The 26866-nt window shown below is 45.1% G+C and overlaps 2 protein-coding genes across 8 annotated transcripts in view; one reads left to right on the forward strand and one right to left on the reverse strand.

The window, feature by feature from the left end:
* Positions 1–15827, forward strand: part of LOC106576795 (insulin-degrading enzyme) — a 46803-nt gene extending 30976 nt beyond the window's left edge. For both annotated transcript variants that reach the window (XM_014154206.2, XM_014154204.2), the window contains exons 16-25: positions 128–238; positions 441–561; positions 2987–3078; positions 3652–3763; positions 8955–9122; positions 9281–9553; positions 10884–10945; positions 12986–13058; positions 13179–13246; positions 13394–15827. In XM_014154206.2, the coding sequence (XP_014009681.1) occupies positions 128–238; positions 441–561; positions 2987–3078; positions 3652–3763; positions 8955–9122; positions 9281–9553; positions 10884–10945; positions 12986–13058; positions 13179–13246; positions 13394–13489 (1176 nt within the window). In that variant the 3' untranslated portion in view covers positions 13490–15827. The remainder of the gene's footprint in view (positions 1–127; positions 239–440; positions 562–2986; positions 3079–3651; positions 3764–8954; positions 9123–9280; positions 9554–10883; positions 10946–12985; positions 13059–13178; positions 13247–13393) is intronic.
* A 386-nt stretch (positions 15828–16213) lies between these two features.
* LOC106576797 (E3 ubiquitin-protein ligase MARCHF5) overlaps positions 16214–26866 on the reverse strand; it is a 45532-nt gene continuing 34879 nt past the window's right edge. Inside the window, exons 3-6 of one of the 6 annotated variants that reach the window (XM_014154216.2) lie at positions 22192–22322; positions 21820–22021; positions 21000–21166; positions 16214–17571 (exon numbers count right to left, since the gene is read on the reverse strand). In XM_014154216.2, the coding sequence (XP_014009691.1) occupies positions 17434–17571; positions 21000–21166; positions 21820–22021; positions 22192–22322 (638 nt within the window). In that variant the 3' untranslated portion in view covers positions 16214–17433. The other 5 variants (XM_014154217.2, XM_045700731.1, XM_045700728.1 and 2 more) reach the window with 5 other exon arrangements.

Raw genomic sequence — 26866 nt, forward strand, 5'->3', positions numbered from 1 at the left:
CCTAACCGATGGGGCTGTTTATTCATCTGCACACACATTTTAGTGTTATTTTCTACAAGCTCTATGCCACATCAAGTTATGCTCACCTTTTTTCTCTTTTCCTCTTCCTTCCATCTCCTTCCCACAGCTCTCAGTGAAGGGCTACAATGACAAGCAGCACATCCTGCTGGAGAAGATCATTGAGAAGATGGCCGCGTTTGAGATTGATGAGAAACGCTTTGACATCATCAAGGAAGCGGTAAGCTGAGCCCCGCCGCCCAATTTAAAACTACTCAGGCTATGAAATCATAACGGATCGAAGCTGATGTTGGTTTTTGACTGTTTGATTCTGATATTGTGTTTGACCCCATGGCGCACACAAACTACCCTTGTATTGAGTCTGACCCCTGATATGATTGGGCTGAACGTTGACCCCTATTGCCCTTTGACCGCTCCTCCAGTATATGAGGTCACTGAACAACTTCAGGGCGGAGCAACCCCATCAGCATGCCATGTACTACCTGCGTCTGCTGATGACAGAGGTGGCCTGGACCAAAGACGAGCTCAAGGATGCTCTGGATGGTGAGCCATTCTCTCTCTATCTCCACACACCCACCCACCCACACACACACGGGCACACGTACGTACGCACATACTCTTCTCTTCCCATCTCTCCCCCGCTCTCATTTGAATGCTGAGCCAGTTTGAGCTCCTCCATGAGCTGCAGTCATTTCTCTGCAGTGAAAACCTCACCGTAGGAAGAGGGGCAGATGTACTGTCTGGACGTTCAGTACATTATGCATTCACAATGTCCCGTGTATCACTTGAGGCCGAGTTCACCTTGGAGAAAAGACTTCATTTCTGTCTGTTTTCATTATTACCTCAAACTTGTCCCTATTTCACCTGTCTAATGCTAGGGCTGTGACAATACCAGTATCGCAATATTTTTTCCATGTCAAAAATAAAAACACGACGCAGACCAAACTCTGTTTCTTTAAAAAAAGCCTGCCCTAGGTAAAATATTGTGTGTGATGGATGGCTTGGAAAATAAATCATTGTGACTCTGGGTGACAAAATAACTGGTCACTTTAATGATAGGACACTGGTCACTTTAATAATGTTTACATACTGTTTTACCCATTTCATATGTATATACTGTATTGTAGCCAAGTCCATCCTACTCAACTATTGCTGTACATATACTATTCTATCCATGTATTCTTCAGATATACTATATATTCAATCCACATATCGTCCATGATGTCTACACATCACATCATATACAGCACCAGTCAAAAGTTTGGACAGACCTGCTCTTCAAGGGTTTTTCTTTATTTTTACTATTTTCTACATTGTAGAATAATAGTGAAGACATCAACACTATGAAATAACACATATGGAATCATGTAGTAACCAAAAAAGTATTAAACAAATCAAAATATATTTTATATTCTTCAAAGTAGCCACCCTTGATGACAGCTTTGCACACTCTTGGCATTCTCTCAACCAGCTTCATGAGGAATTATTTTCCAACAGTCTTGAAGGAGTTCCCACATATGCTGAGCACTAGTTGGCTGCTTTTCCTTCACTCTGCGGTCCAACTCATCCCTAACCATTTCAATTGGGTTGTGGTTGGGTGACTGTGGAGGCCAGGTCATCTGATGCAGCACTCCATTCCTCTCCTTGGTCAAATAGCCCTTACACAGCCTGGACATGTGTTGGGTCATTGTCCTGTTGAAAACAAATGACAGTCCCACTAAGCGCAAACCAGATTATTTCTCTTTTGCCAAGATCATCCATCAAGTTTTGAGGGAGCGCGCAATTGGCATGCTGACTGCAGGAATGCCCACCAGAGCTCTTGCCAGAGAATTGAATGTTCATTTCTTTACCATAGAATTTGGTAGAGAATTTGGCAGTACGTCCAACCGGCCTCACAACCGCAGACCACGTGTAACCAGACCAGGACCTCCATATCTGGCTTCTTCACCTGCGGGATTGTCTGAGACCAGCCACCCGGACAGCTGATGAAACTGAGGATTATTTCTGTCTGTAATAAAGCCCTTTGGTGGGGGAAAACTCTCAGCCGTTCTGATTGGCTGGGCCTGGCTCCCCAGTGGGTGGGCCTATGCCCACCCATGGCTGCGCCCCTGCCCAGTCATGTGAAATCCATAGATTAGGGCCTAAAGCATTTATTTAAATTGACTGATTTCCTTATATGAACAATAACTCTAAATTATTGGATGTTGCGTTTATATTTTTGTTCAGTGTATATGCATTTATATTCTGGACTTGCCTATTATTTCTATATTTCGTAATTGAATTTTTTTACTTTTAAAATTTGTGTGTATTAGGTATTACTGCACTGTTGGAGCTAGTAAAACAAGCATTTCGCTACACCCACAATAACATCTGCTAAACATGTGTATGCGACAAATAAAATCTGATGTTTGTTTCTAACATTAGGCCTGTTTTCCTAAAGAAGTTAAATCTGCGTAGTGTTTTGTTTCCCAACCACGATACTAACAAATATCGCGATACTGGTATCTTCCCAGCTCTACCTAGTACCTACGTTTTTAGTTAGTGCCCTTGTTGCCCTTCTCTGGGTCTCCAGACTTTCACAGATCCCTGTACCTGGTTTTTACAGACCAGCTACTGCTGTGTGTGCCCCCTTCCCTACTATCCTCCCATCCTTCCCCAGTCACTCATCCCTGGCTGCTCATCCACCACCTCTCACCACTATCTGAATGAATCTGGGTCAGACACTGTGTGAATTCAGATTGACCAACCTACGCAGAGAGGAAGTGTGTTGTTTGTGTCTGCATGTCTCCACGTTTGGGTGAGTGTGTTTGTGTGTACGTACATTTCTGCCCGCGTAGGCGACAGGAATGCTATGCGGTGGCAGCAACACCCGCATGACTGATGCTTTTGATTCTGTTCTAGCCCGATTTCTATAGATTTTGAACGGTTGCTCTGTGATTGATTCCTCCAGTCTGAATCTGTCTTCCAGATGTCACTCTCCCCCGCCTCAAGGCCTTCATACCTCAACTATTGTCACGGTTACACATCGAGACCCTTCTCCACGGCAACATCACCAAGGAGGTGAGTTTGAAGTTACCTTCCAGTGGACAGACTTCGTTTGTAAATGGCAGACACACACAGCAAGACGTTTGTATGGAATGTGGATATGTTCTATAACTGCTTTTACGGTTAGCCACTCCTCTCCCATATAGGTTTTAAGTGGAATGCTTTTATCTGTCCACTAGCAGTGTCACAGAAGGTGAACACACTGTCGAACCCTGATAAGATCCTCCGATCAAATTACACTTTATAAAAGATCCCAGCCATCGATGAACAGTCTCCCTTATGTCTGGTAATGATGCCCAGTAGAGGGATGTCACAGTCTAGTGGAGAGGGAATTGGATGCGCCAGCGGGGCCAATGGTCCATTTCATCACCATAGAGACTCACCGTGCACTGCAGGACTCCTATTACCTTAGATAGAGCTTTTACTGCGTGGACAGAATATTATAGCAGTGTTCCGATTCAGTTGAAGGACCTATCGATATGTATCTGCTATGGAAAGGAGGTATCTTGACACATTTAAAAGGTGGATTACAACACTGATTTCTCATTTGCTCCTCTCACTTTGCTCTCTCGATCTCTCTTTCTCCAGTCTGCTCTAGACATGATGCAGATGGTCGAGGACACGCTTATGAATCAAGCCCACACCAAGCCCCTCCTACCAAGCCAGTTGATTCGCTACAGGGAGGTGCAGGTGCCAGATGGTAGGCCAAGTGCACTGCCCATCACTCCCTTCACCCTCATGTAACTTCCAGTCATGTCTGTCCCCATTGTGACCATGCTGAAGGGTTCTTACCCAACAGTCTGGCCTATGTCAGGACATGTGGTTGTGTAACACCTCAGTGTTAATGCCCCTCCAATGTCCGAAGGGAGAAAGTCTCACTTACAAAGGGGAAACAGACATCACTAGGCAATACAATACACACACTTTTCCTTAACCTCTTACACAAACGCACACAGCACCACAGCACAACAACACACACACAGTGCCTGTGCCACTCTTTTCTTAATGACATTAAGTAACTTGAGGAGAGGAAAAGCATGGCTGTCTGGGCCTCCTGGAAACATCCTGGATCCTTTTCTGGGCCTGGATCCAGTCAGCCAGCCAGCCTGGAACTGAAGCAGGAGTCGGACAGAGGGTTGAAAACACAAACTGAACTAACCTTTGGTCGGAGCAGGATTTGGAGATGGCGGCGCCAGAGGGTAGGGCTGCCGTCTTATCTGTTCTTAACCAACGATGCTATTTTAAAAAAAAACGTTGTTCGTAACTTGTTTTGTACATAATGTTGCTGCTACTGTCTCTTAAGACTGAAGAGCTTCTGGACATCAGAACTGAGATTACTCACCTCAAACTGGACGAGGAGTTCTTCTCCAATGAGTCGGACGCGAGGGATATACTATGGACACCCGACCAGGTCCAGATCCCCGTGATTCGTTGGAAAAGGAAACGTAGGTTTCGCGGAAAGAGATCAGGATGCCTTGCGAGGATCAGGCGACGAGTGGCTAATCTGCCCTTGCCTTCCGTTCTGCTAGCTAACGTTCAATCACTGGAAAATAAATGGGACGAACTGAAAGCACTTATATCCTACCAACGGGACATTTAAAAACTGTAATATCTTATGTTTCACCGAGTCGTGGCAGAACGATGACATTAAGAACAGCTGGCGGGTTATACACTCTATCGGCAGGACAGAACAGCAGCCTCTGGTAAGACACGGGCCTATGCATTTTTATGTAAACAACAGCTGGTGCACGATATCTAAGGAAGGTTTAGCTCGCCTGAGGTAGAGTATCTCATGATAAGCTGAAGACCACACTATCTACCCAGAGTCTACATACCACCACAGACTGATGCTGGCACAAAAACCGCACTCAATGAGCTGTATTCCAGGAAACCGCTCATCCAGAGGCGGCGCTCCTAGTGGCCGGCGACTGTAATGTAGGGCAACTTAAATCGGTTTTACCAAATTTCTATCAGCATGTTAAATGTGCAAGGGAAAAGATTTCTAGACCACCTTTACTCCACACAGAGAGCTGCGTACAAAGTTCTCTCTCGCCCTCCATTTGGCAAATCTGATTCCTACTTAAAAGCAAAAATTTATGCAGGAAGCACCAGTGACTCGGTCTATAAAAAAAAGTGGTCAGATAAAGCAGATGCTAAACTACAGGACTGTTTTGCTAGCACAGACTGGAATATGTTCCGGGATTCTTCCGATGGCATTGAGGAGTACACCACAGTCACTGGCTTTATCAATAAGTGCATCGAGGACGTCGTCCCCACAGTGACTGTACATACTGTACATACCCCAACCAGAAGCCATGGATTACAGGCAACATATGCACTGAGCTAAAGGGTAGAGCTGCCGCTTTCAAGGAGCGGGACTCTAACCCGGAAGCTTATAAGAAATCCCGCTATGCCCTCTGACGAACCATCAAACAGGCAAAACGTCAATACAGGACTAAGAATTGTACTACACCGGCTCCGAAGCTCGTCGGATGTGGCAGGGCTTGCAAACTATTAGACTACAAAGGGAAGCACAGCCGAGCGCTGCCCAGTGACACAAGCCTACCAGACAAGCTAAATAACTTCTATGCTGGCTTCGAGGCAAGTAACACTGAAACATGCATGAGAGCATCAGCTGTTCCGGACGACTGTGTGATCACTCTCTCCGCAGCTGATGTGAGGACGTGTACTCCGAGCATGCACTGACCAACTGGCAAGTGTCTACACTGACATTTTCAACCTCTCCCTGTCTGAGTCTGTAATACCACATGTTTCAAGCAGAACACCATAGTCCCTGTGCCCAAGAACACTAAGGTAACCTGCCTAAATGACTACCGACCCATAGAACTCACGTCTGTGGTCATGAAGTGCTTTGAAAGGCTGGTCATGGCTCACATCAACATCATTATTCCAGAAACCCTAGACCCACTCAAATTTGCATACCACCCCAACAGATCCACAGACGATGCAATCTCTATTGCACTCTACACTGCCGTTTCCCACCTGGACAAAAGGAACACCTATGTGAGAATGCTATTCATTGTCTACAGCTCAGTGTTCAACACCATTTTGCCCTCAAAGCTCATCACTAAACTAAGGACCCTGGGATTAAACACCTCTCTCTACAACTGGATCCTGGACTTCCTGATGGGCCGCCCTCAGGTGGTAAGGGTAGGCGACAACACATCCGCCACGCTAATCCTCAACACAGGGGCCCCCCAGGGGTGTGTGCTCAGTTCCCTCCTGTACTCCCTGTTCACTCAGGACTGCACGGCCAGGCACGACTCCAACACCAACATTAAGTTTGCCGATGACACAACAGTGGTAGGCCTGATCACCGACAACGATGAGACAGCCTATAGGGAGGAGGTCAGAGACCTGACCGTGTGGTTCAAGGACAACAACCTCTCCCTCAACGTGATCAAGACAAAGGAGATGAATGTGGATTACAGGAAAGGAGGACCGAGCACGCCCCCATTCTCATCGACGGGGCTGTAGTGGAGCACATTGAGAGCTTCAAGTTCCTTGGCGTCCACATCACCAACAAACAAATATGGTCCAAGCACACCAAGACGGTCGTGAGGAGGGCACGACAAAACATATTCCCCCTCACGAGACTGAAAAGATTTGGCATGGGTCCTCAGATCCTCAAAAGGTTCTACAGATGCACTGTCGACAACATCCTGACGGGTTGTATCACTGCCTGGTATGGAAACTGCTCGGCCGCCGACCGCAAGGCACTACAGAGGGTAGTGCATATGGGCCAGTACATCACCGGGGCCAAGCTTCCTGCCATTCAGGACCTCTATACCAGGCGGTGTCAGAGGAAGGCCCTAAAAATTGTCAAAGATTCCAGCCACCCTAGTCATAGACTGTTCTCTCTGCTACCGCACGGCAAGCGGTACTGAAGCGCCAAGTCTAGTTCCAAGAGGCTTCTAAACAGCTTCTACCCCCAAGCCATAAGACTCCTGAACAGCTGGTCAAATGGCTACTCTGACTTTTGCATTACCCCCCCATCCCTCCGCCCCCCACGCTGCTGCTATTCTGTTAATATCTATGCATAGCCACTTTAATAACTCTACCGACATGTACATAATTACCTCACTGGTGCCCCCACACGTTGACACACTTTCTCTGTACCTGTACCCCCTGTATATAGCCCCGCTATTGTTATTTACTGCTGCTCTTTAATTATTTGTTATTCTTATCTTACTTTTTTGTTGTTGTAAAACTGCATTGTTGGTTAAGGGCTTGTAAGTAAGCATTTCACTGTAAGGTCTACACCTGTTGTATTCGGCACATGTGACAAATCAATTTGATTTATATCTTCCCAACAAAAAAGCTTAACATACGCTTTTACAGACACATACTTAAAACTGCTTACTTCCATTCATCTTCACTCGCACACTTTTTGCATCCTGAGGAGAACTGTTGACACATCATTCACCATAGAAAACAATATGCATAAGTACCATGCTGCATCTTTCCTCATTCAAAGTCTACTTGATCATTTATGACTCAAATGTAGGCGAGTCGATATCCAAATGAACTCAACACAGCCGGGGGGTTTTTGCGCATCCACGCCCCCCCAAAAAATGAAAGTGCTAATGAAAAGCTTTTAACATGCCTATTCACAGCCACTCAGCAAAACGTGTGATGTTGGCTTAGTCTCTCCTGTCTGGAGACTAGAGAGTGTCACCACTGTCCTCTAGCTGAACTCTATATATAACGTTCCTGTATTATGCATTTTAAATCTATCTATCCAAACACGTTCTTTAATAATTGTATATTTACAGTTAGGTCGGTGGTGCATCAACTGGCTAGGTTGTTTAGGGCTTGTTGCTTATTCCTAAATTCATTTTTTAAGTCTCAATGTTTGCTGAGTTGCGCCTGCAGCGTTATACAGTATTTGGATAAGCTGTTTGAGGCCCATGCCTTCTGCATTGCATGGTTAGTAAATGTATGTGTGTGTTGAAGATTGTGATGCTACAGTATGTGTATAAACCCTGGGTCATATACACTGTGGCCAGTTTATTAGGTACATCAATCTGTACCGCCCCCCTCCCCCAGCCTTCATAACAGTCTGAATTCTTTGGGGCATGGCCACATTGCTCAATTGGCCCAACGTGTGCCAGGAAACATTCCCTACACCATTACGCCACCAGCCTGTACAGTTGACACCAGGCAGGATGGGGCCATGGACTCATGCTGCTTATGCCAAATCCTGACTTCCATCAGCATGACTCGAGGAACTGGGATTTGTTGGCCCAGGCGATGTTTTTCCACTCAATTGTATTGGTGATTGCGTGCCTGCTGGACCCACTTCCTCTTGTTTTTAGCTGACAGGAGTGGAACCCGGTGTGGTCGTCTGCCCATCCGTGATAAGGACTGACTAGTTATGCATTCCGAGATGCTGTTCTGCACACCACTGTTGTACTGCGTCGTAATTTGCCTGTTTGTGGCCGCTGACTGAAAGTTTTTTGTTTGTCGCACCATTCTTGGTAAACCCTAGACTGTCATGTGTGAAAAGCCCAGGAGGCCGGTCGTTTCTGAGATACTGGACCCGGCGCGCCTGGCACCGTCAACCATACCACGCTCAAAGTCGCTTAGATCACATGTTTTGCCCATTCAATCATACAGTAACTGGATGCCTGTCTGCATGCTTTATATAGCAAGCCATGGCCACGTGATTTACTCTCTGCAGGAGAACTATTTTCGTCCACTGAGTATTTGTTAGGCACCAAATGGACTGAAACAGGGATGTACTACCTGGACTTGTCCAATAAGAAACAATTATTTAAAAAAAATAAAAAATTGCCCTTGCAAAATATTTTGAAACCTTTTCCATTATGTGCCCTAATGACTACGACCCTGCTGTCTGTGCCTTCCAGGTGGCTGGTATGTGTACCAGCAGAGGAACGAGGTGCACAACAACTGTGGCATAGAGATCTACTACCAGACAGACATGCAGACAACCCACGACAACATGCTGCTGGAGCTCTTCTGCCAGATCATCTCTGAGCCTTGCTTCAACACACTGCGCACCAAGGAACAGTTGGGTAAGACCACGCACTCAAGTGGAGACTGGTACCTTGTAAAGTACTCAAACACAGTTGAACTCAAAACCCTGCAGTGAAAAGGGGACAGTAGACTGCGTGCAGTTAAACATACACTTTCCAGAATTTACAGTGAATTGTTTGACATTCACTCTCCTCAGGGTACATAGTGTTTAGTGGTCCGCGGCGCGCTAACGGGGTCCAGGGCCTGCGCTTCATCATCCAGTCGGAGAAGGCCCCCCACTACCTGGAGAGCCGGGTGGAGGCGTTCTTAAAAGCCATGGAGATGTCTGTGGAGGAAATGAACGATGAGGCCTTCCAGAAACACATCCAGGCCCTGGCCATCCGCCGCCTGGACAAGCCCAAGAAGCTGGCCGCCGAGTGCGCCAAGTACTGGGGGGAGATCATCTCTCAGCAGTACAACTTCGACAGAGGTGAGCATGTGCAGACACAATGAGCAACACACACATACACACCTCTTCCTTTACCTGGGCTGGAGGCCTAAGAGCTTTTTCCAAGTGATATCTGTGGGGAGTTTGCGGAGTTAGTGTCAACTAAATGGGTATTCCTCCTGATCCTCATATGATAACTGCTAGGAGGCCTTGTTATATGAATAGGTGTTTTGAGTGAAATATGCATTTTATTTATATTGACATTCTGGAGGATCCCCGAGGGAAAGGAAGGTTGTTTTCACTACAGAAATGAGCAACAATTAGGGCCCAGAATAAACTCCTGGAGCTCCGACTGGGGAAAAATTGTTTTGAAAGGTCATCCAACTCAGAATTCCAAGTCTGAAACTCATCTTTTGAGAGCTCCGACCTGAAGATCACTGACGTCATGATTTTACCTTGTTTTTTCCCCCGAGTTCCCAGTTGTCTTGAAAGCACCATGACCATCAGATGCAGGAACCATCAGTCCAGTAAAATAAAGAAGCTAATTATTTCAATTTATGCTCAGCTACGCCTCACAAGTGCTACACCAACTGATCTAGTTTGTCATCAAAGCTTGTGTTTTGAAATATACACTGAACAAAAATATAAACGCAACAATTTCAAAGATTTTACTGAGTTAGTTCATATAAGGAAATCGGTCAACTGAAATAAATTCATTAGGCCCTAATTGTTTCCACATGACTGGGAATACAGGTATGCATCTGTTGGTCACAAAGTTTTTTATTTTATTTTTTTAGTTAAGTGCGTGCGTGGATGAGAACCAGTCAGTATCTGGTGTGACCTCCATTTGCATCATGCAGCGTGACATCTCTTTCACGTAGAGTTTGTTCAGTATGATATGGTCTGAGAATAACAATATTGTCAGGCAGGCATATAGCCAATATGCTGTGATAATGTATTAGGCCTACTGCACAAACCTCATTCCTGCAGAACTTTTTTTATTTGGTTAAATGTAAGTAATGTTGAAAACAAATGAGCAGTAGATCTGGCTTTTTGACTTCGAAAGTGAAATTACTAGGGACCTCATTATCACAATACTTAGGTGCCGATACGATATGTATTGCAATTCGATAGTGTGATTTTGAGATTCCAAACATATTGCTTACTACATGTCTGCTGCAGAGTGACGAGAGAGCCATGACAAAATAAAAGTGCTGAAAACAAATTAGCTGCCCACTTAAGAAGATGGAGAACAAGCTATGAAGGAAAAAGACTGTAATTTTGGTGCAGGCACAGCCAACTAGCGCAAAAATATTGCGCGATATCTCAAATCATCGACCGTTAGTCCAAAGTGTTTCCTGTTGTTTTCTAGATAACATTGAAGTGGCCTATCTGAAGACGTTGACGAAAGAGAAGATCATACAGTTCTACCGGGTGAGTACAGTAGCTGCTCATCCATCTGCATTCCGGTGTGTTGTTCAATCTGTCCTCCCTGAAAGATGGCACCTTGTTTCATTTATAACCCTCCACCACTCTTATCCATGTCCTGGTTCTGTTGATAGCTGTGGAGGTGACACTGACACGGTATGCTGTGCTCACGGAATATCCACAAACAGTGGAGGCTCCTTAGAGGAGGGAGAGGACCATCCTCAGTGAATTTCCTACAAAAAAAAGATAATAGTAGAACTGTTTTTAACTAATTTCTTCCAAAGTGAACAAGAAGCGAGAGAGGGCTATGTTTCACTTTCTCTTTCACTTAGCTAGCAAATGCAGCTAGCTAGTTTAGCCTACTTAAAACACCCTGTTCAGAGGGATGCTATGTTAGCTAGCTGGCTATGACTATCCAACACAACACTGGAACTCTTCCAAGTCAAGGTAAGCTTTTGGTTTTACTTATTTAATGCCACCGGGGCCCGCCGGTCTAAGTTCTAAACTTCTTACTGACTGTACACTGTATCGGGGTGGCAGGTAGCCTAGTGGTTAGAGCGTTGGGCCAGTAACCAAAAGATTGCTGGATCGAATCTCCGAGCTGACAAGGTAAAAATCGGTAGTTCTGCCCCTGAGCAAGTCAGTTAACCCACTGTTCCCTGGGCGCCGAAGACGTGGATGTCGATTAGGGCAGCCCTCCGCACCTCTGATTCAGAGGGGTTGGGTTAAATGCGAAGACACATTTCAGTTGAAGGCATTCAGTTGTACAGCTGACTAGGTATTCCTCCTTTCCTTAATGTTGCTGCATGATTGTAGCAGGTTTACTAATGGCGTTAGTTCTACTAGCTATGTTGACTATGACATTACTTTAGCTAATATGGTGACAACAATGTCATTTTTTATTTAACCGTTATTTACGGTTAACCGTTATTTACTGCAAGTCAGTTAAGGACATTCTTATTTACGGCCTACCCCGACGACACTGGGCCAATTGTCCGCCGCCCCACGGGACTCCCATCATGGCCTGATGTGATACAGCCTGGAATTGAACCAGGGTCTGTAGTGATGCCTTTTGCACTGCGATGCAGTGCCTTAGACTGCTGCGCTCCTCGGGGAGCCCAAAGCTGTGGGTAGCGGTTATGACGTGGTTTGGCTTGGAAAGGTTTTTTCATCTGGTCACATACAGCTGTTGCATTCAAGTCCACAAGCAAAAGGTGAGAGGAGAGCGCATAGATACGAGAAGGAATGCAACCTTGGCTGCTTTGAAAGTGAACTGTGTTTACGTGTGATCAGGGGTGGATTCATTCTGCCGATTCTGTGGAGAAAAAAAATCTTAAACGGAAGCAAATGGATCGAAACAGGGATAAACATGCATGAATTTGTCCAATAGAAACTCTCGTTTGCAACTGTTGAACTAATGATTACGCCCTAGATCCGCTAGATGCAGGCAAGAGTGTGCAAGACGGTATTGAATGTGTCACTATCAGTTACCTCAATTATTTTCTCTCGACCTGTGTGCACCTAGGTTGTAGCAACCTCATGATGGGTATAGGGAAATTGAGTATCATGTAGTAGCCTAAACCTATCACTTTTACATTGAACTGGGTAAATTTGAAATATGAATGACAGTCATCCAATATGCTGTAATAGAAATAAGGCCATGCTCATGAAAGAAAATCGTCCTCCCTAATCTTAAACTGAACTGACTGCCACTGATCCACAACCATAGCAAGAGGGTGTGTCACCGTCAGGGTGGCGTTTCAAGAGGATAAGGATACCGAAGCAATGAAAGACTTCCCATATTTCTACCTCAGCAGAAGCAACACAGGCCCCATGCAGAATATTTTCATTGTGTAATACATTTCACCATATCTCTCCACCCCCCAGATTTATGACTGTGGAATCCACTTTGTTCCGATGTAGAAGACTGGAAACTTTCTTCACCCCAATATAATTCATTTTTCGCAGACAGTGACCTTAAGAGGCTTCAATTAATTTATGTCTCTTTTCTCGGTGTCTCTAACTCCTGTCTCTCTCTCTCTCTAGGATCTGTTGGCTGTGGATGCACCAAAGAGGCACAAGGTGTCTGTGCATGTCCTGTCTCGGGAGATGGACTCCTGTGAGTACTGTACGAGTGATGGAGAGTTTTTGGGGGATATAAGTTCAGTTGTTTGTCAGTGTGAATGTGTTGCTTTGACTGTTTTCAACAGTTGTTTAAATGTCTCTGTCCTTTGTTTAGGCCCAGTCGTAGGAGAGTTCCCTGCCCAGAATGACGTCAACCTGGTCCCTGCCCCCTCCTTGCCACAGGTAATGTAGTCATCCTTTTATAATACAGGAGGAGTGTGTGTGTGTGTGTGTGTGTGTGTGTGTGACAGAGAATTTGCAGAATTATGTAACTTTTGGGGTGGTGTGTGTTAACGTCTGTAATATACTGACCTGTCCATCTGTGTACAGCCTACGCTGGTGCAGGACATGACTGAGTTCAAGAGGAGCCTTCCCCTCTTCCCCCTGGCCAAGCCCCACATCAACTACATGGCTGCCAAACTGTGAGGGCCGGGCAGGCCTGCCCCCAGAGCAGCATGGGAGCACTGTGGTGGGGGGGGGCCCCGCTCTGTCCCTCTTCTCTCTCCTCCCCCCCCCCCGAGGCGACAGGAGTCAGGAACACACTCATCTAAGCCTGCATGTGTGTGTGTGGTAGGCTGGAGGCTACTAGAGGTACTTAAAAATGTGTTTGATTCCCACAACTTGGCTGTGGATCTCATCATAGCTCCGTGTAAGAGTAGAGGTCACAATTTTAGTAGTCTCATGGAAAACCCCACCAACACACATTCCCAACAATGTATAGAATGTTGAAGCAGGGCTCCTATTATAGAGGAATAGTAGTAACTTAAAGAACCACAAGACCGGGAACCCTGTAAACCAGTACAAGTGTACCCCATGACACTTTATAATGGAAGTGTTTTTAGTTGATTTAGCCACAAGGACATGCTGCTGTGGTGAGAGTAAACTGTTGGTTAATGATGATTATGTGAAGCTTTTGAGGTGTAGGAGGTTAGCTCTGCAAAGGGTGCTCATAATATCATTTTAGACACGCCGGACACGTACTTTCTTATGTACTCGTGCGACACATCAAGGCACAGTGACAATTCCTTAATTGATATCACAAAGACTGTGTTTAAATAAGATGAATGTGCAACACACTATTTTAGACACCATTTCAGTTGATCAGCCTTATGGAAACGATTCTGTTTTAATCCATGATGTACAGGTTTTGAGATCTGACTCTATTTATTTTTTTAAACTGGTAAAATGCCAGGGCCCATTTGGTGGAGAGGTGTCCATGAAGCTTTTCTTTTGAACTATTGTTCTATAGGGTTATATTATCCAAGCATCATCTCAGGGTCCCTCTAATCTTTTGCTTTTATTTGAGATTGAAGAAAAATAAACATATTTAAATGTCTGTCATTTATGTTAATTACTTGTTTGGAGTTATACTTTTTCTTTTTATAACTTCTATGCTTGTTAATATTTTAATCTGAATTGTGTTTGACTAGTGATTTATTGCATAGGTTCCCCCCCCATCTTTCTCCATTTGAGACGAAGCTTGTACCTTTTTAAAAGGGGGTGGGGGATGGTCTACTACCAATCTGGAGCAATAGAGATACAACTCTTTGGCTGGAGCAGTCAGCTGGATACACATCACAGCAGTGTCTGTGGACTTTGACAGTCAGCCAACTGCACTTTGTCTCTGTGGGTCAGACTTGGAACAGGATTGTGTGTGGGGGGTCATTGCAATCTTAAAGATGCTATCCTTCAGAAAAACAAAGGACTGTTATAGAATGCCTGGTGGGGTAAACAGATTGTCTTTTCTCAGGACACCCTTTAAAATAATCATATTTTGTCTGAAGGGTTTCAATAGAGGCCTATGTATGGAGGGTGAAGGTGTAGTCAGGCCTGTGTTTCTCAATATGCACTTCTCACTAGCAATAAACACACTAATGGCCTCTGTACTGTTACGTAGAAGTGGGGGACACTGCATTCTTGAGTCCTTGCTCTCATCCAGTCTAAAAATGGACACACTGAAAGGTGGAACTGGCATGTGATGCATGGATAGTACTCATGTCAGTCTATACCATGGCCTAGTCTCTCAGGTGTTAACAAGCCTTGCCAAGTCAAACCACCACTGGCACCAACCACTCTTTGATACAGCAAATGTCTCCCATATGTTTTCAGGCCTATATATCAACTAAGGTTAACGTAATGTGTTTTACCACTAGGTAGAAACTGGCATTTCTTATGGATTTATGTTCAAACTGAACCCAAAGGTGTTTTTTCTACAGGAAGTACAGCTGTATACTGACATATACTGAACATTCCCTTGAATTCCACTGGTTTGGGTTCAGTGCTTACCCTACAATGGTAGGGACCAATAACTGACCTGTAGTCAGTGTTCCTTTGGTAGGAATAACAGTCTCTTGCAACTAGTAGTCATTGCTTGCAAATGGATTTAGGGGGAAACCAAGCAGTTTTTCCTCAATAGTTTCCATAAGTAATCCGTATACACTCAAATGGGAATAACTGTGCAGGTTCATTTTGCGATACTGGGTTGCATTCATTAGGCACCAAACAGAAAAACAGGGAGGGACTACCTGAACTTGTCTGATAAATGCTTGTTTTGATTTTGTTGCAAAATGTTTTGCTACGGTGTGCCCTACTGAATACCAGCTTGATCAAATGGAAGGAGGTCCAGTGAGACTGTCAGTGGACACTGCTGTAAATTGGCTGGTTGAGTTACTGCAGACATGTTCAGGGCTCAGTAATGCAGGAGTGCTTAAGTCTTATTTTTATTTCCTCCTGTGTTTATCTAATAAATCACTGTATACTGGAACAAATAGTTGTCTTTTATTAAAAGATGTCACCGCAGGATTTGTATCCCAGATATAGCTGCCTCCAAAGAGCACACTATACATCAACCGAAAGTGTTATCTTTCAGCAATATACTATGAAATGTGGTTCATTCAAGCTGTTTTACAGCCATAGTAGCCCCTTGTTCATGTCTATGGAATTTGGATTGAATCTGTCCTACAGTGTGCATCTGGACCTTAGAATAAACACATTTATAATCGACCATGAAACTATAACTTCAAAGTCACCCTTTTGGCATAATACATTTTCTTTACAGTGAATTTAAAAGCTGAGCTGACCAGAGATATCCATCTACCATGCTAAATTAATATTCTAGTGGTTGGTTTATGGCATAACTTTTTCACACCATTAGATTTCTTAAGGAGTGGGGCAGTTCCACTCACATTTTTTGTTTATTGGACAAGATAGATGGAGAGTTCCTACAAAATAGCAGTGGACCAGATTCAAACCAATGGTGTATGTGTTCCGGAGGCAGCAGCTTAGACCACCTGTATACTGGTTCTAGAACTATAGTTGTAATTATAACCCATTCTGTGACAGCCTTGAGCCAAATGCACAAAAATAAACAAATCTGGTTTTAGCAAGGAATTATCTGTGGCGTATTATGTGATTTGGGTTAAAAGAGACGATATACGAGTCAATCACGCCTTCATTCAGTAGACAGCATGCCCTCCATTTTTGCTTATTTAAAAGGCAATGCTGCATGTGTCAGATCTATATGATCCATTTACCCACTGAATTCGCTCTCATCCCATGAGTAGAAGACATCTGTGCACCGAGTATTTCATAAGAAAAAAAATAGAAGTGAGCTGTAGGGTTATAGATGTTGGAGAAAAAAAAATCTACAAACAGAATTAATGGGAACACTGAGGCATACGAGTAAAAAAACGCCTTCAAAAAGGTTTCATCCGATACAGTAATTGCAGAATAAGTGAAATATGTACAGACAATCACACTTTCATGAGGTTTGTACTATGCTTCTAAAATAGATGAATGATGACTATGCCACTCATGTTTCCATTGGTGAAAATGCAATGTCTGAAGGGAGCAGGTAAGATCTTCCTTCAAATAATCATATCTTAGTGATAAAGATACTTTATTCTTATTATTCTGAAAACACAGGAAAGCAATATTCCTCATTAAACTCTTCACATTGGCAAACAATTTCCAAAATTATTTATAAAACTTTCCTGCCTAATAATTACACCTGTCCCAGATTTTTCTTAAAAGAAGCAAGCACTGGTTATGTAAAAAAAAAAAAATACTCCAAACTCGCTACTGCAGTGCGGCAGTCACAAAAACACAAGTCACATTCCTGTGTGCAATATGCATGAGTGTGTGTCTGCGTGCGCGCATGTCTGTATTAGTCTACGTGTTTTAAAAACGCAATAGATCATGGCGATAGTCATACAGCACAAGACAATGACTCCGCAGAGAGCAGAAACAGAATGTGAGGCGAGGCTGCTCGGAGGGGTACAAGAGGTAGAGGGCAACAATGATCCCTGTGTCTGTCCGACAGTGTTCCTGCTCAGAGTTCACTGTTCCGCTCCATCAACTCCCCCTTTGTGTCAGTGTGTCTGTCTGTCTGTCCAGGCTTCCTCTGCCTCGGGGAAGTTGAGGATCTTGCGGTGAGCTTGCCTCTGGTACTGCTGCTGTTTGAAGTACACCTTAAACGCTCCCTTGACGGCCACAAACGCAATCCCACCCTGCAGACAGGACACAAAGAACAAAAGGTCAGGGTGGGGGATGGTGGAGTCTTGAGGCCTGTGGGCATCCTAGAACAAAACAAGTATGTGTTCGTGAGAGTCTCACCATTCCACAAAGGGGTCGTATTAGTGTGTAGTCAACGGTTCGGAAGATACAGACAGATGTTGGCAGATCGGCAGTACCGACTTCAGACAAGTCCCAAGATGCTTGGAAGAGTCGTAGAGCAAAATGGAGAACACCCTCGTGTTCGTGAGTCGCCTCTTTCCATAGAGGTGTCATAATAGTTCGATTTTGTGAGAAGACCGGTTTTCGGGATGTCTCATGGTCTGACAAACACAGCTCTAGTTCTGTCACCTTTCACCACAGATGCGGAAGTGCGACATAGGCGGATTGAGATACATCTCTAGCTTAAACTGGCATGTTTTTGTTGAATTTATGCTAATTAGATTTCTGCAGGGGCGCAGACATCAACCTTAGGGGGTTAAAGTGAACCTGATTGTGTGGGGCAGAGGAGACAATGTCCAGAAGGGGAAGCGCAAGTCATATATCAGACAAGCCCTGCCACTTTGGTTACCTGGCTGTAAGCGCGCACTCAGGTGTGTGTGTGTGTCTAAAACAAGGGTATTCAACTGGGGGTGCTGCAGAGAGTCCGCAAAAATATAAAACAACATTCAAAGATTTTACTGAGTTATATTAAATGTAAGGAAATCAGTCAACTGAAATGAATGAATTAGGCCCTTATCCATGGATTTCACATGCATGGGCATGGGAGAAGCCATGGGTGGTGGGCCTTGGAGGGCCAGCGCATCAGATTGAGTTTTTCCCCACAAAAGGGCTTTATTACAGACATAAATACTCTTCAGCACCCCCCCCCAGACGATCCCACAAGGGGGAAAAAGCCGGTTGTGGAAGTCCTGGGCTGGGCTGGTTACACGTGGTCTGCGGTTGTGAGGCTGGTTGGACGTACTGCAAATTCTCTAAAACGACATTGGAGGCAGCTTAGAGAAATGAACATTCAATTATCTGGCAACAGCTCTGGTGGTCATTCCTGCAGTCAGCATGCCAATTGCACACTCCCTCAAAATGTGAGACACCTGTGGCATTGTATTGTGTGACAAAACTGAACATTTTAGAGTGGCCTTTTACTGTCCCCAGCACAAGGTGCACCTATGTAATGATCATGCTGTTTAATCAGCTTCTTGATATGCCACACCTGTCAAGTGGATGGATTATCTTGGATAAATGCTCACTAACAGAGATGTAAACAAATTTGTGCACAACATTTCTGGGATTTTTTTTATTTCAGCTCATGAAACATGGGACCAACACATTACATGTTGGACCCATTCATATTTTTATTCAGTGTATATAAAAAGTTATTTTTGGTATGAATATCGCTAGCAACAGAATAAACACATTTTGAATTACATACTTACAGTAGAAGAGGAGAATATAATTTCTAATGATGTCAACTTCATTTCTCGCAAATTACACTCATTGGAGGCAATTCAACTTTGAAAAAGCACCCGTGGATAGACTATCAGTGTGGCAATTCCCGCTGGCTGCTGGTAAGCTTTCTTGACTTGCACATACATTTTTGCCAACACATGGCTAACCTTTGTTTAACAAGCTAAACATCTGCTCTTAGCAAAAATGTGTTTGGAGTTACCTTTCTAGTTAATAGGCTGTGTTAAGAGTTTACACTTCCTCTACCAATTATAATGTGGAGACATCTGCCAAATCTATTCATTTTAAAATGTTGATTACTTCTCCTTGCCATTACCATTCACGTGATAAGACGTGGGGAAAACTTTTTTTGCTAACGTATGATGGGGGTCCCTGTCTCGACGGTTTGCATTGGAGGGGGTCCCTCGGCAAGAAAAGGTTGAAGACCCCTGGTCTAAAATCATGAGTTCTAGAATAAAACTAGGGGAGTTCCCCTTGGCTGAGGAATAGTTACCTCTCAGAATGGGCCAGAAGGAGGGAGGAGATAGTATAGGTACAGTGCATTCATATTCAGTATTCAGACCCCTTGACTTTTTCCACATTCTGTTACATTACAGCCTTATTAAAAAAGTGATTCAAATGTTTTTTTCCCCCTCATCAATCTACACAGAATACCCCATAATGACAAAGCAAAAACAGATGTCGAAATTTTTGCAAATGTATTAAAAATAAAAAGCTGAAATATCACATTTACATAAGTATTCAGTCCCATTACTCAATATTTTGTTGCAGCTCCTTTGGCAGCGATTACAACCTCGAGTCTTCTTGGGTATGACGCTAGGCATACCTGTATTTGGAGAGACTAGGAGAAACCCCAGAGATGTTCAATCGGGTTCAAGTCCGGGCCACTCAAGGACATTGAGACTTGTCCCGAAGCCTCTCCTGCGTTGTCTTGGCTGTGTGCTTAGGGCCCCAGTCTGAGGTCCTGAGTGCTCTGGAGCAGGTTTTCATCAAAGGTCTATCTGTACTTTGCTCCATTAATCTTTCCCTCGATCCTGACTAGTCTCCCAGTGCCTGCCACTGAAAAACATCCTCCACAGCATGATGCTTCAACGTAGGGATGGTGCCAGGTTTCCTCCAGACATGACGCTTGGCATTCAAGCCAAAGAGTTCAATCTTGGTTTCATCAGAGCAGAGAATTTTGTTTCTCATGGTATGGCCACTCTACCATAAAGCCCTGATTGGTGGAGTGCTGCAGAGATGGTTGTCCTTCTGGAAGGTTCTCCCATCACCACAGAGGAACTCTGGAGCTCTGTCAGAGTGACCATCGGGTTCTTGGTCACCTCCCAGACCAAGGCCCTTCTCCCCCGATTGCTCAGTTTGGCCAGGCGGCCAGCTCTAGGAAAAGTCTTGGGGGTTCCAAACTTCTTCCATTTAAGAATGATGGAGGCCACTGTGTTCTTGCAGACCTTCAATGCTGCAGAAATGTTTTGGTAACCTTCCCCAGATCTGTGCCTCGACACAATCCTGTCTTGGAGCTCTACGGACAATTCCTTCGACCTCATGGCTTGGTTTTTGCTCTGACATGCACGGTCGACAGGTGTGTGTGCCTTTCCAAATAATGTAAAATCAATTGAATTTATCAAGTGGACTCCAATCAAGTTGTAGAAACATCTCAAGGATGATCAATGGAAACAGAATGCACCTGAGCTCAATAGCAAAGTGTCTGAATACTTATGTAAATAAGGTATTTGTTTTTCTAAATGCGAGAATAATTTTTTTTTTTCACTTTGTCATTATGGGGTATTGTGTGTAGATTGTCCTCATCAATGTTTTTTTTTATCAATTTTAGAAAAAGGCTGTAATGTAACAAAATGTGAAGAAAGCAAGGGGTCTGAATATGTGGTCAAGATAACTACAATGACCAAAACCCAGGCCCACAGTCTGTCTGTGTGTATGCCTGACAGTTTGTGTTACCCACCAGGATGGTCCTCTGCAGGTTGGAGTTGACGCTGCTGAACATGAGTTTGCCTACGATGGTGGCGATGGTGGGAAAGACCAGGGCGCCACATAGGATTCTGGTGGCTGACACGTGGTCCGCCAGGGGGCTGGCCTCCGCCGGGATACGAGGTACTGGACACCCAATCCCTGAGAGAGACCGAGAGGAGGGGGCAGGTTAAGGATGGGGTTTGGTGCATTGTGGGTGTTGATGTTTTGCCAATACATCTTCACACAGCTAGATATGCAGCACAATACACACAAAAGCACATTCATCAAGTGATGAGGGGGGGGGAAAATCATGCCAGCCACTGAGTAATACAGTATATGCATCAGTCTGTACCAGTTTGAGTTAGTATCTTTAGTCCGGGCAGCCGACTGGGGGTAGAGGAGTGCACAAGCTTTGCCCAGCAAGCTGAGCCCGGGGGGGTTCCGTTTCTACCCGCATCAATCACTACCTTGATGTGGGAAAAACCCCCCCGCTACTGGACCTACACACCACCACCAGCCCCAACGGACGGACCACCTCGAAGCGCTCTTTTATTCCCAACAAACACTGAGCACACCCTGGGCAAGCCAGTGTTCACACAAAATAAATGATCACAGACATTTTTCATACGCACAAAAAGCTTATTTCTCAATGTTGTGCACAAATTTGTTTAGTCTTTAACACAGATAGCATCATCTATCAAGATCTTTATCACCCACTCTTCATCATACAGACACACACACACACAATGAATAAGAGGAACTCCACCCATTTTAGTATAACAATGGTGTTGCGGAACGGTGGGCATCCCTACCAATGTGTCCTTTCTGACCTGGGAAGATGCTGTTGAGGATCTGCAGCTTGTTGGAGTACTTCCTCCAGAAGCGCAGCACGTAGTCCTCCCAGCGGATCATCTTCCCCAGGATCAGCATGATGGGGATGGTGGGCAGGCCGATGAGCAGGAACAGGGGGTCTGCCCGCTCCATCACGTCCAGGCCCTCCTTATGGCCCACCACCTGGGCACAGGGACAGAGGGGACACCATGGTCAAGATTGATAGATTAACGATAGAGTGCGTCCGAAATGGCACCTTATGTAATGCACTGCCATTTCAAAACGCAGCCGTAGTCTGTTAATAAACACAGCCGTGTGTGTGTGTGTGTGTGTGTGTTTTTTTGTGGTCTCACTTGCATGACAGTGACGGCCCCGTAGGTGACAGCGGTCCAGTAAATGGAGCCCACCATGATGCCAGCGGCGGTGAAGGGACAGGCTTTGGAGATTAGCCGGTCAGCCAGGTCTAGCACATACACCACCGGCCCTGGAGGGATACAGAAAGATAGTGTCTGTTACCGGTTGTAAAAACAGGGTTGTGAAGGGTGTTGTCCCCTGTGTGGCCCGGGTCATATTCATTAGGGCACACCGTAGTGTCGGTTTTCAATCACTGACCATTTGTGTTATTTATGTTATGTTTTTACAGTGAAAAAGGGCAAAGCAGAGCCTGTCTAGAACTCTACAAATAGCTCATGCTGAGGTGCAGTAAGGTAGAGTCCCTAACAGACGGCAGTTTGGGATTGTCTCTCCAGCAGGGGTCATAAGATGGCTGCTCTCCTGGTGGTACTGTAGAATGCTTAGTGTACAGTACACACCAGGGGTGTCAGTCATTCCATGGATGCCCTAGTGTCTGCTGTTTTTTGTTTAAGCTTATTTCCTGCAATTCTACACATTTTGTCATAGGGTGCAGAGAACATTTGCCATTTTAAGGCACATTTTCTTGCAATTCTATACATTTTGCCATGTCTCATGTGTATTCGTGTGATATTTGATAGCTTCAAACATTACAACAAAATCTATGGCCAAAAAAAAATAATACTTTAGCTGACATGGGTTAGTTGATCTGAACATTTCTAACAAGTTATAATAGCTCTCTAAAAGGTATGTAATGACTGACATGACAGGAGGAAAACTGATGCACTACCAAATGTAGTAATTGCACCTGTCTACCAGTAGCACTCTCCGACCCCTCGCGGCGCGCCCCAGTTTGGGAACCACCGACCGAGACAACCAGGTGAGGAGAGCTCCATACTAAATCACTGACCTTAATTCAATCAATCAAGTACCAGGGAGGAGTGCAAACACTCGACCCTCTGTGGAATGAGTTTGACACCTGTGGTGTACACCATCCACCCTACTCGCTGACCCTAATCCGTGTCCTAAGTACAATGAACGTAGCCCTACATGAAGTACAAATGAGAAAGTGATGTCTTCAGCAATAAGGAAAAACGCATAATACACATACGCTACATGGTCAAAAGTATGTGGACGCCTGCTCGTCCAACATCTCATTCCAAATATCATGGGCCATTAATGTGGAGTTTGCTGCTATAACAGCCTCCACTCTTCTGGGAAGGCTTTCCACTAGATGTTGGAACATTGCTGCAGGGACTTGCTTCCATTCAGCCACAAGAGTATTAGTGAGCTCGCGCACGGATCTTTGGCAATTAGTCCTAGCTGGCAGTTGGCGTTCCAATTTAATCACAAAGGTGTTCGATGGGGTTGAGGCCAGGGCTCTGTGCAGGACAGTCAAGTTCTTCCACACCGATCTGAACAAACCATTTCTTTATGGACCTTGCTTTGGGCACGGGGGCATTGTCATGCTGAAACAGGAAAGGACCTTCCCCAAACTGTTGCCACAAACTGGGAAGCACAGAATAATCTAGAATGTCATTGTATGCTATAGCGTTAAGATTTCCCTTCACTGGAACTAAAGATGCCTAGCCTAAACCATGAAAAAACAGCCTCACACCATTATTCCTCCTCCACTAAACTTTACAGTTGGCACTATGCCTTCGGGCAGGTAGCATCCGCCAAATCCAGATTTGTCCGTCGGACTGCCAGATGGTGAAGCATGATTCATCACTCCGAGACCGCGTTTCCACTGATCCAGAGTCCAGTGGCGGCAAGCTTTACACCACTCCAGCCGACGCTTGGCATTGCGCATGGTGATCTTAGGCTTGTGTGTGGCTGCTCGGCCATGGAAACCCATGAAATGAAGCTCCCGACGAACAGTTCTTGTGCTGACGTTGCTTCCAGAGGCAGTTAGGAACTCTGTAGTGAGTGTTGCAATTGAGGAAAGATTTTTACACGCTTCAGCACTCAGTGGTCCCGTTCTGTGTCCACTTCGCGACTGAGCCGGTTGCTCCAAGACGTTTCCACTTCACAACAACAGCAGTTACAGTTGACCGGGCCAGCTCTAGCAAGGCAGAAATTTGGAAAGGTGGCAACCTATGGACGATGCCACGTTGAAAGTCACAGAGCTCTTCAGTAAGGCCATTATACTACCAGTGTTTGTCTATGGAGATTGCATGGCTATGAGCTTGATTTTATACACCGGTCAGCAACGGGTGTGACTGAAATAGCCGATTCCACTCATTTGAAGGGGTGTCCACATACTTTTGACCATGTAGTGTAGATACATGTAGGCACGCACATTGGCCACAATCGTGAGATATTCAACGAGTAAGGTAACTTCAGCAGTGAGGAAAAGCACACAGAATAAACAAAAGAAAAACACCTTTGTGAGACATTCTTAAAGTACAATGAGTAATGTGATTTCCGCAACGCGGAAATGCTCAAAACAATGAGCTTCCTTTATTCAGCATTCCTGTTGTGCTCAGAGCAAAAGCATGTGAAGTATTGGGTTTGACTGGAAAACATTTGCGCTGGAATGTGTAGCAAAAGAGGCTCCGGCAGAGAGGAGAGAAATGGATTGTTATTTAGATGAAGGCGGCCAATTTTACCATGGCTGTGGAACACCTTCACAATGTTAGAGGGAGACCATGTGTGTGAACCTGGCTCTAATTCATCTCTCTGTCATAAGAACAGGCCTGTATCAATGCAAATAAGAACAGGTCTGTGTCCAAGATCAGATTAGGCAGCCACTCTGTGTCATATATAGTAGCCTACCCCATACGACCCCTTATCAGACAGTCAAGTAATAGCTACGACCTTCATCTAACCTTTTTCTTCCTCATCCTCCTCTCTCGCATTCCAGAGCAATCAGGGGAAATCATTCAATATTTACGGAGACGGGAGGTAACCTGCTTTACTCACGCAGACCCATCCAGAAACTATTAATACCTGCAACAGAAGACAAGTGGAGGACACTAAAGGGAGAGAGGGGTCCAGGACATCAGGTCTCTTTGATGTGAAGGATTGCCCTCATCGATGGGTATGCTGAGCTGTCTTTTTACTTTATTTTATTTTTTTAAGTAGGCTACATACCCTAAAGTGTCACTTGGAAGACTAACGCTGCATCATTGTTTGACAAGGGTTGGATTCATTTCTATTGCAACATTATTTGAAAACCTAAAGTAGAAGTTAAATGATTATGAGTCTGAATTGCCCGGCCGAGGCAACAGCATCAGTTTGACGTTGAATGTGGAATGATTTAGTGATCCTCAACGAGGCCAATGAGCTGATTATGTGGCACTACTTGGCACTGTTACCATGGCACCTGTAGCAGAGCCCATCCCCCTCTGCTGGAGCTGAACCACTGGTCATATCCAACTCAGACTTGTTTCCCTAGGCAGACAGGTTGCCACCCACATGAACAATGTTCAAGTGCTGTTGCCCAAGGTCTGGGATTTCAGAGACAGACACCAAATCAGTACACAGACACTGTCCACTACTCTTGCAGGGTTTCTTCTGCATAGAAAAGTCTTGGGCGGGCCACCTTAGTGTTTTTTCAGGGCTGCCTATGTCCAAAGAGTAAAAAATAAACTATGTATATATGGTCGTTTTAAGTTCACACTAAGTTCTCTTCCACCAAGGCACCTGCAAGTTCCAGGACATTTCTGGGGGGAAATGGCCCTGGCCCTCACCCTCCGATCAAACAGGTCCCAGACGTGCTCAAAGGGATTGAGATCCGGGCTCTTCGCTGGCCATGGCAGAACACTAGCATTCCTGTCTTGCAGGAAATCACGCACAGAATGAGCAGTAAGGCTGGTGGCATTGTCATGCTGGAGGTTCATGTCAGGATGAGCCTGCAGGAAGGGTACCACATGAGTGAGGAGGATGTCTTCCCTGTAAAGCACAGTGTTGAGATTGCCTGCAATGACAAGCTCACAGTCTGATGATGCTGTGACACACCGCCCCAGACCATGATGGACCCTCCAACTCAATCCCGATCCAGAGTACAGGCCTCGTTCTAACGCTCATTAATTCGACAATAAACGGGAATCCGACCATCACCCCCGGTGAGACAAAACCGCAACTCGTCAGTGAAGAGAACTTTGCCAGTCCTGTCTGGCCCAGAGACGGTGGATTTGTGACCATAGGTGACGTTGTTGCCGGTGATGTCTGGTGAGGACCTGACTTACAACAGGCCTACAAGCCCTCAGTCCAGCCTCTCTCAGCCTATTGCGGAGAGTCTGAGCACTAATGGAGGGATTGTGCGTTCCTGGTGTAACTCGGGCAGTTGTTGCCATCAACGGCAACAACGTCGCCTATGGGCACAAACCCACCGTCGCAGGTGTGATGTTCGGATGTACTGATCCGGTGCAGGTGTTGTACGGACATTGCAATTTATTGCCCTGGCCACATCTGCAATCCTCATGCCTCCTTGCAGCATGCCTAAGGCACATTCACGCAGATGAGCAGGGACCCTGGGCATCTTTCTTTTGGTGTTTTTCCAGTCAGTAGAAAGGCCTCTTCAGTGTCCTAAGTCTTCATAACTGTGACTAATTGACTACCGTCTTTAAGCTGTTATTGTCTTAACGACCGTTCCACATGTGCATGTTCATTAATTGTTTATGGTTCATTGAACAAGGGAAACAGTGTAGACCTGTGAAGTTATTTGGATTT

Source organism: Salmo salar, chromosome ssa18 (assembly GCF_905237065.1).
Source record: "Salmo salar chromosome ssa18, Ssal_v3.1, whole genome shotgun sequence".
Taxonomy (NCBI): Eukaryota; Metazoa; Chordata; class Actinopteri; order Salmoniformes; family Salmonidae; genus Salmo; species Salmo salar.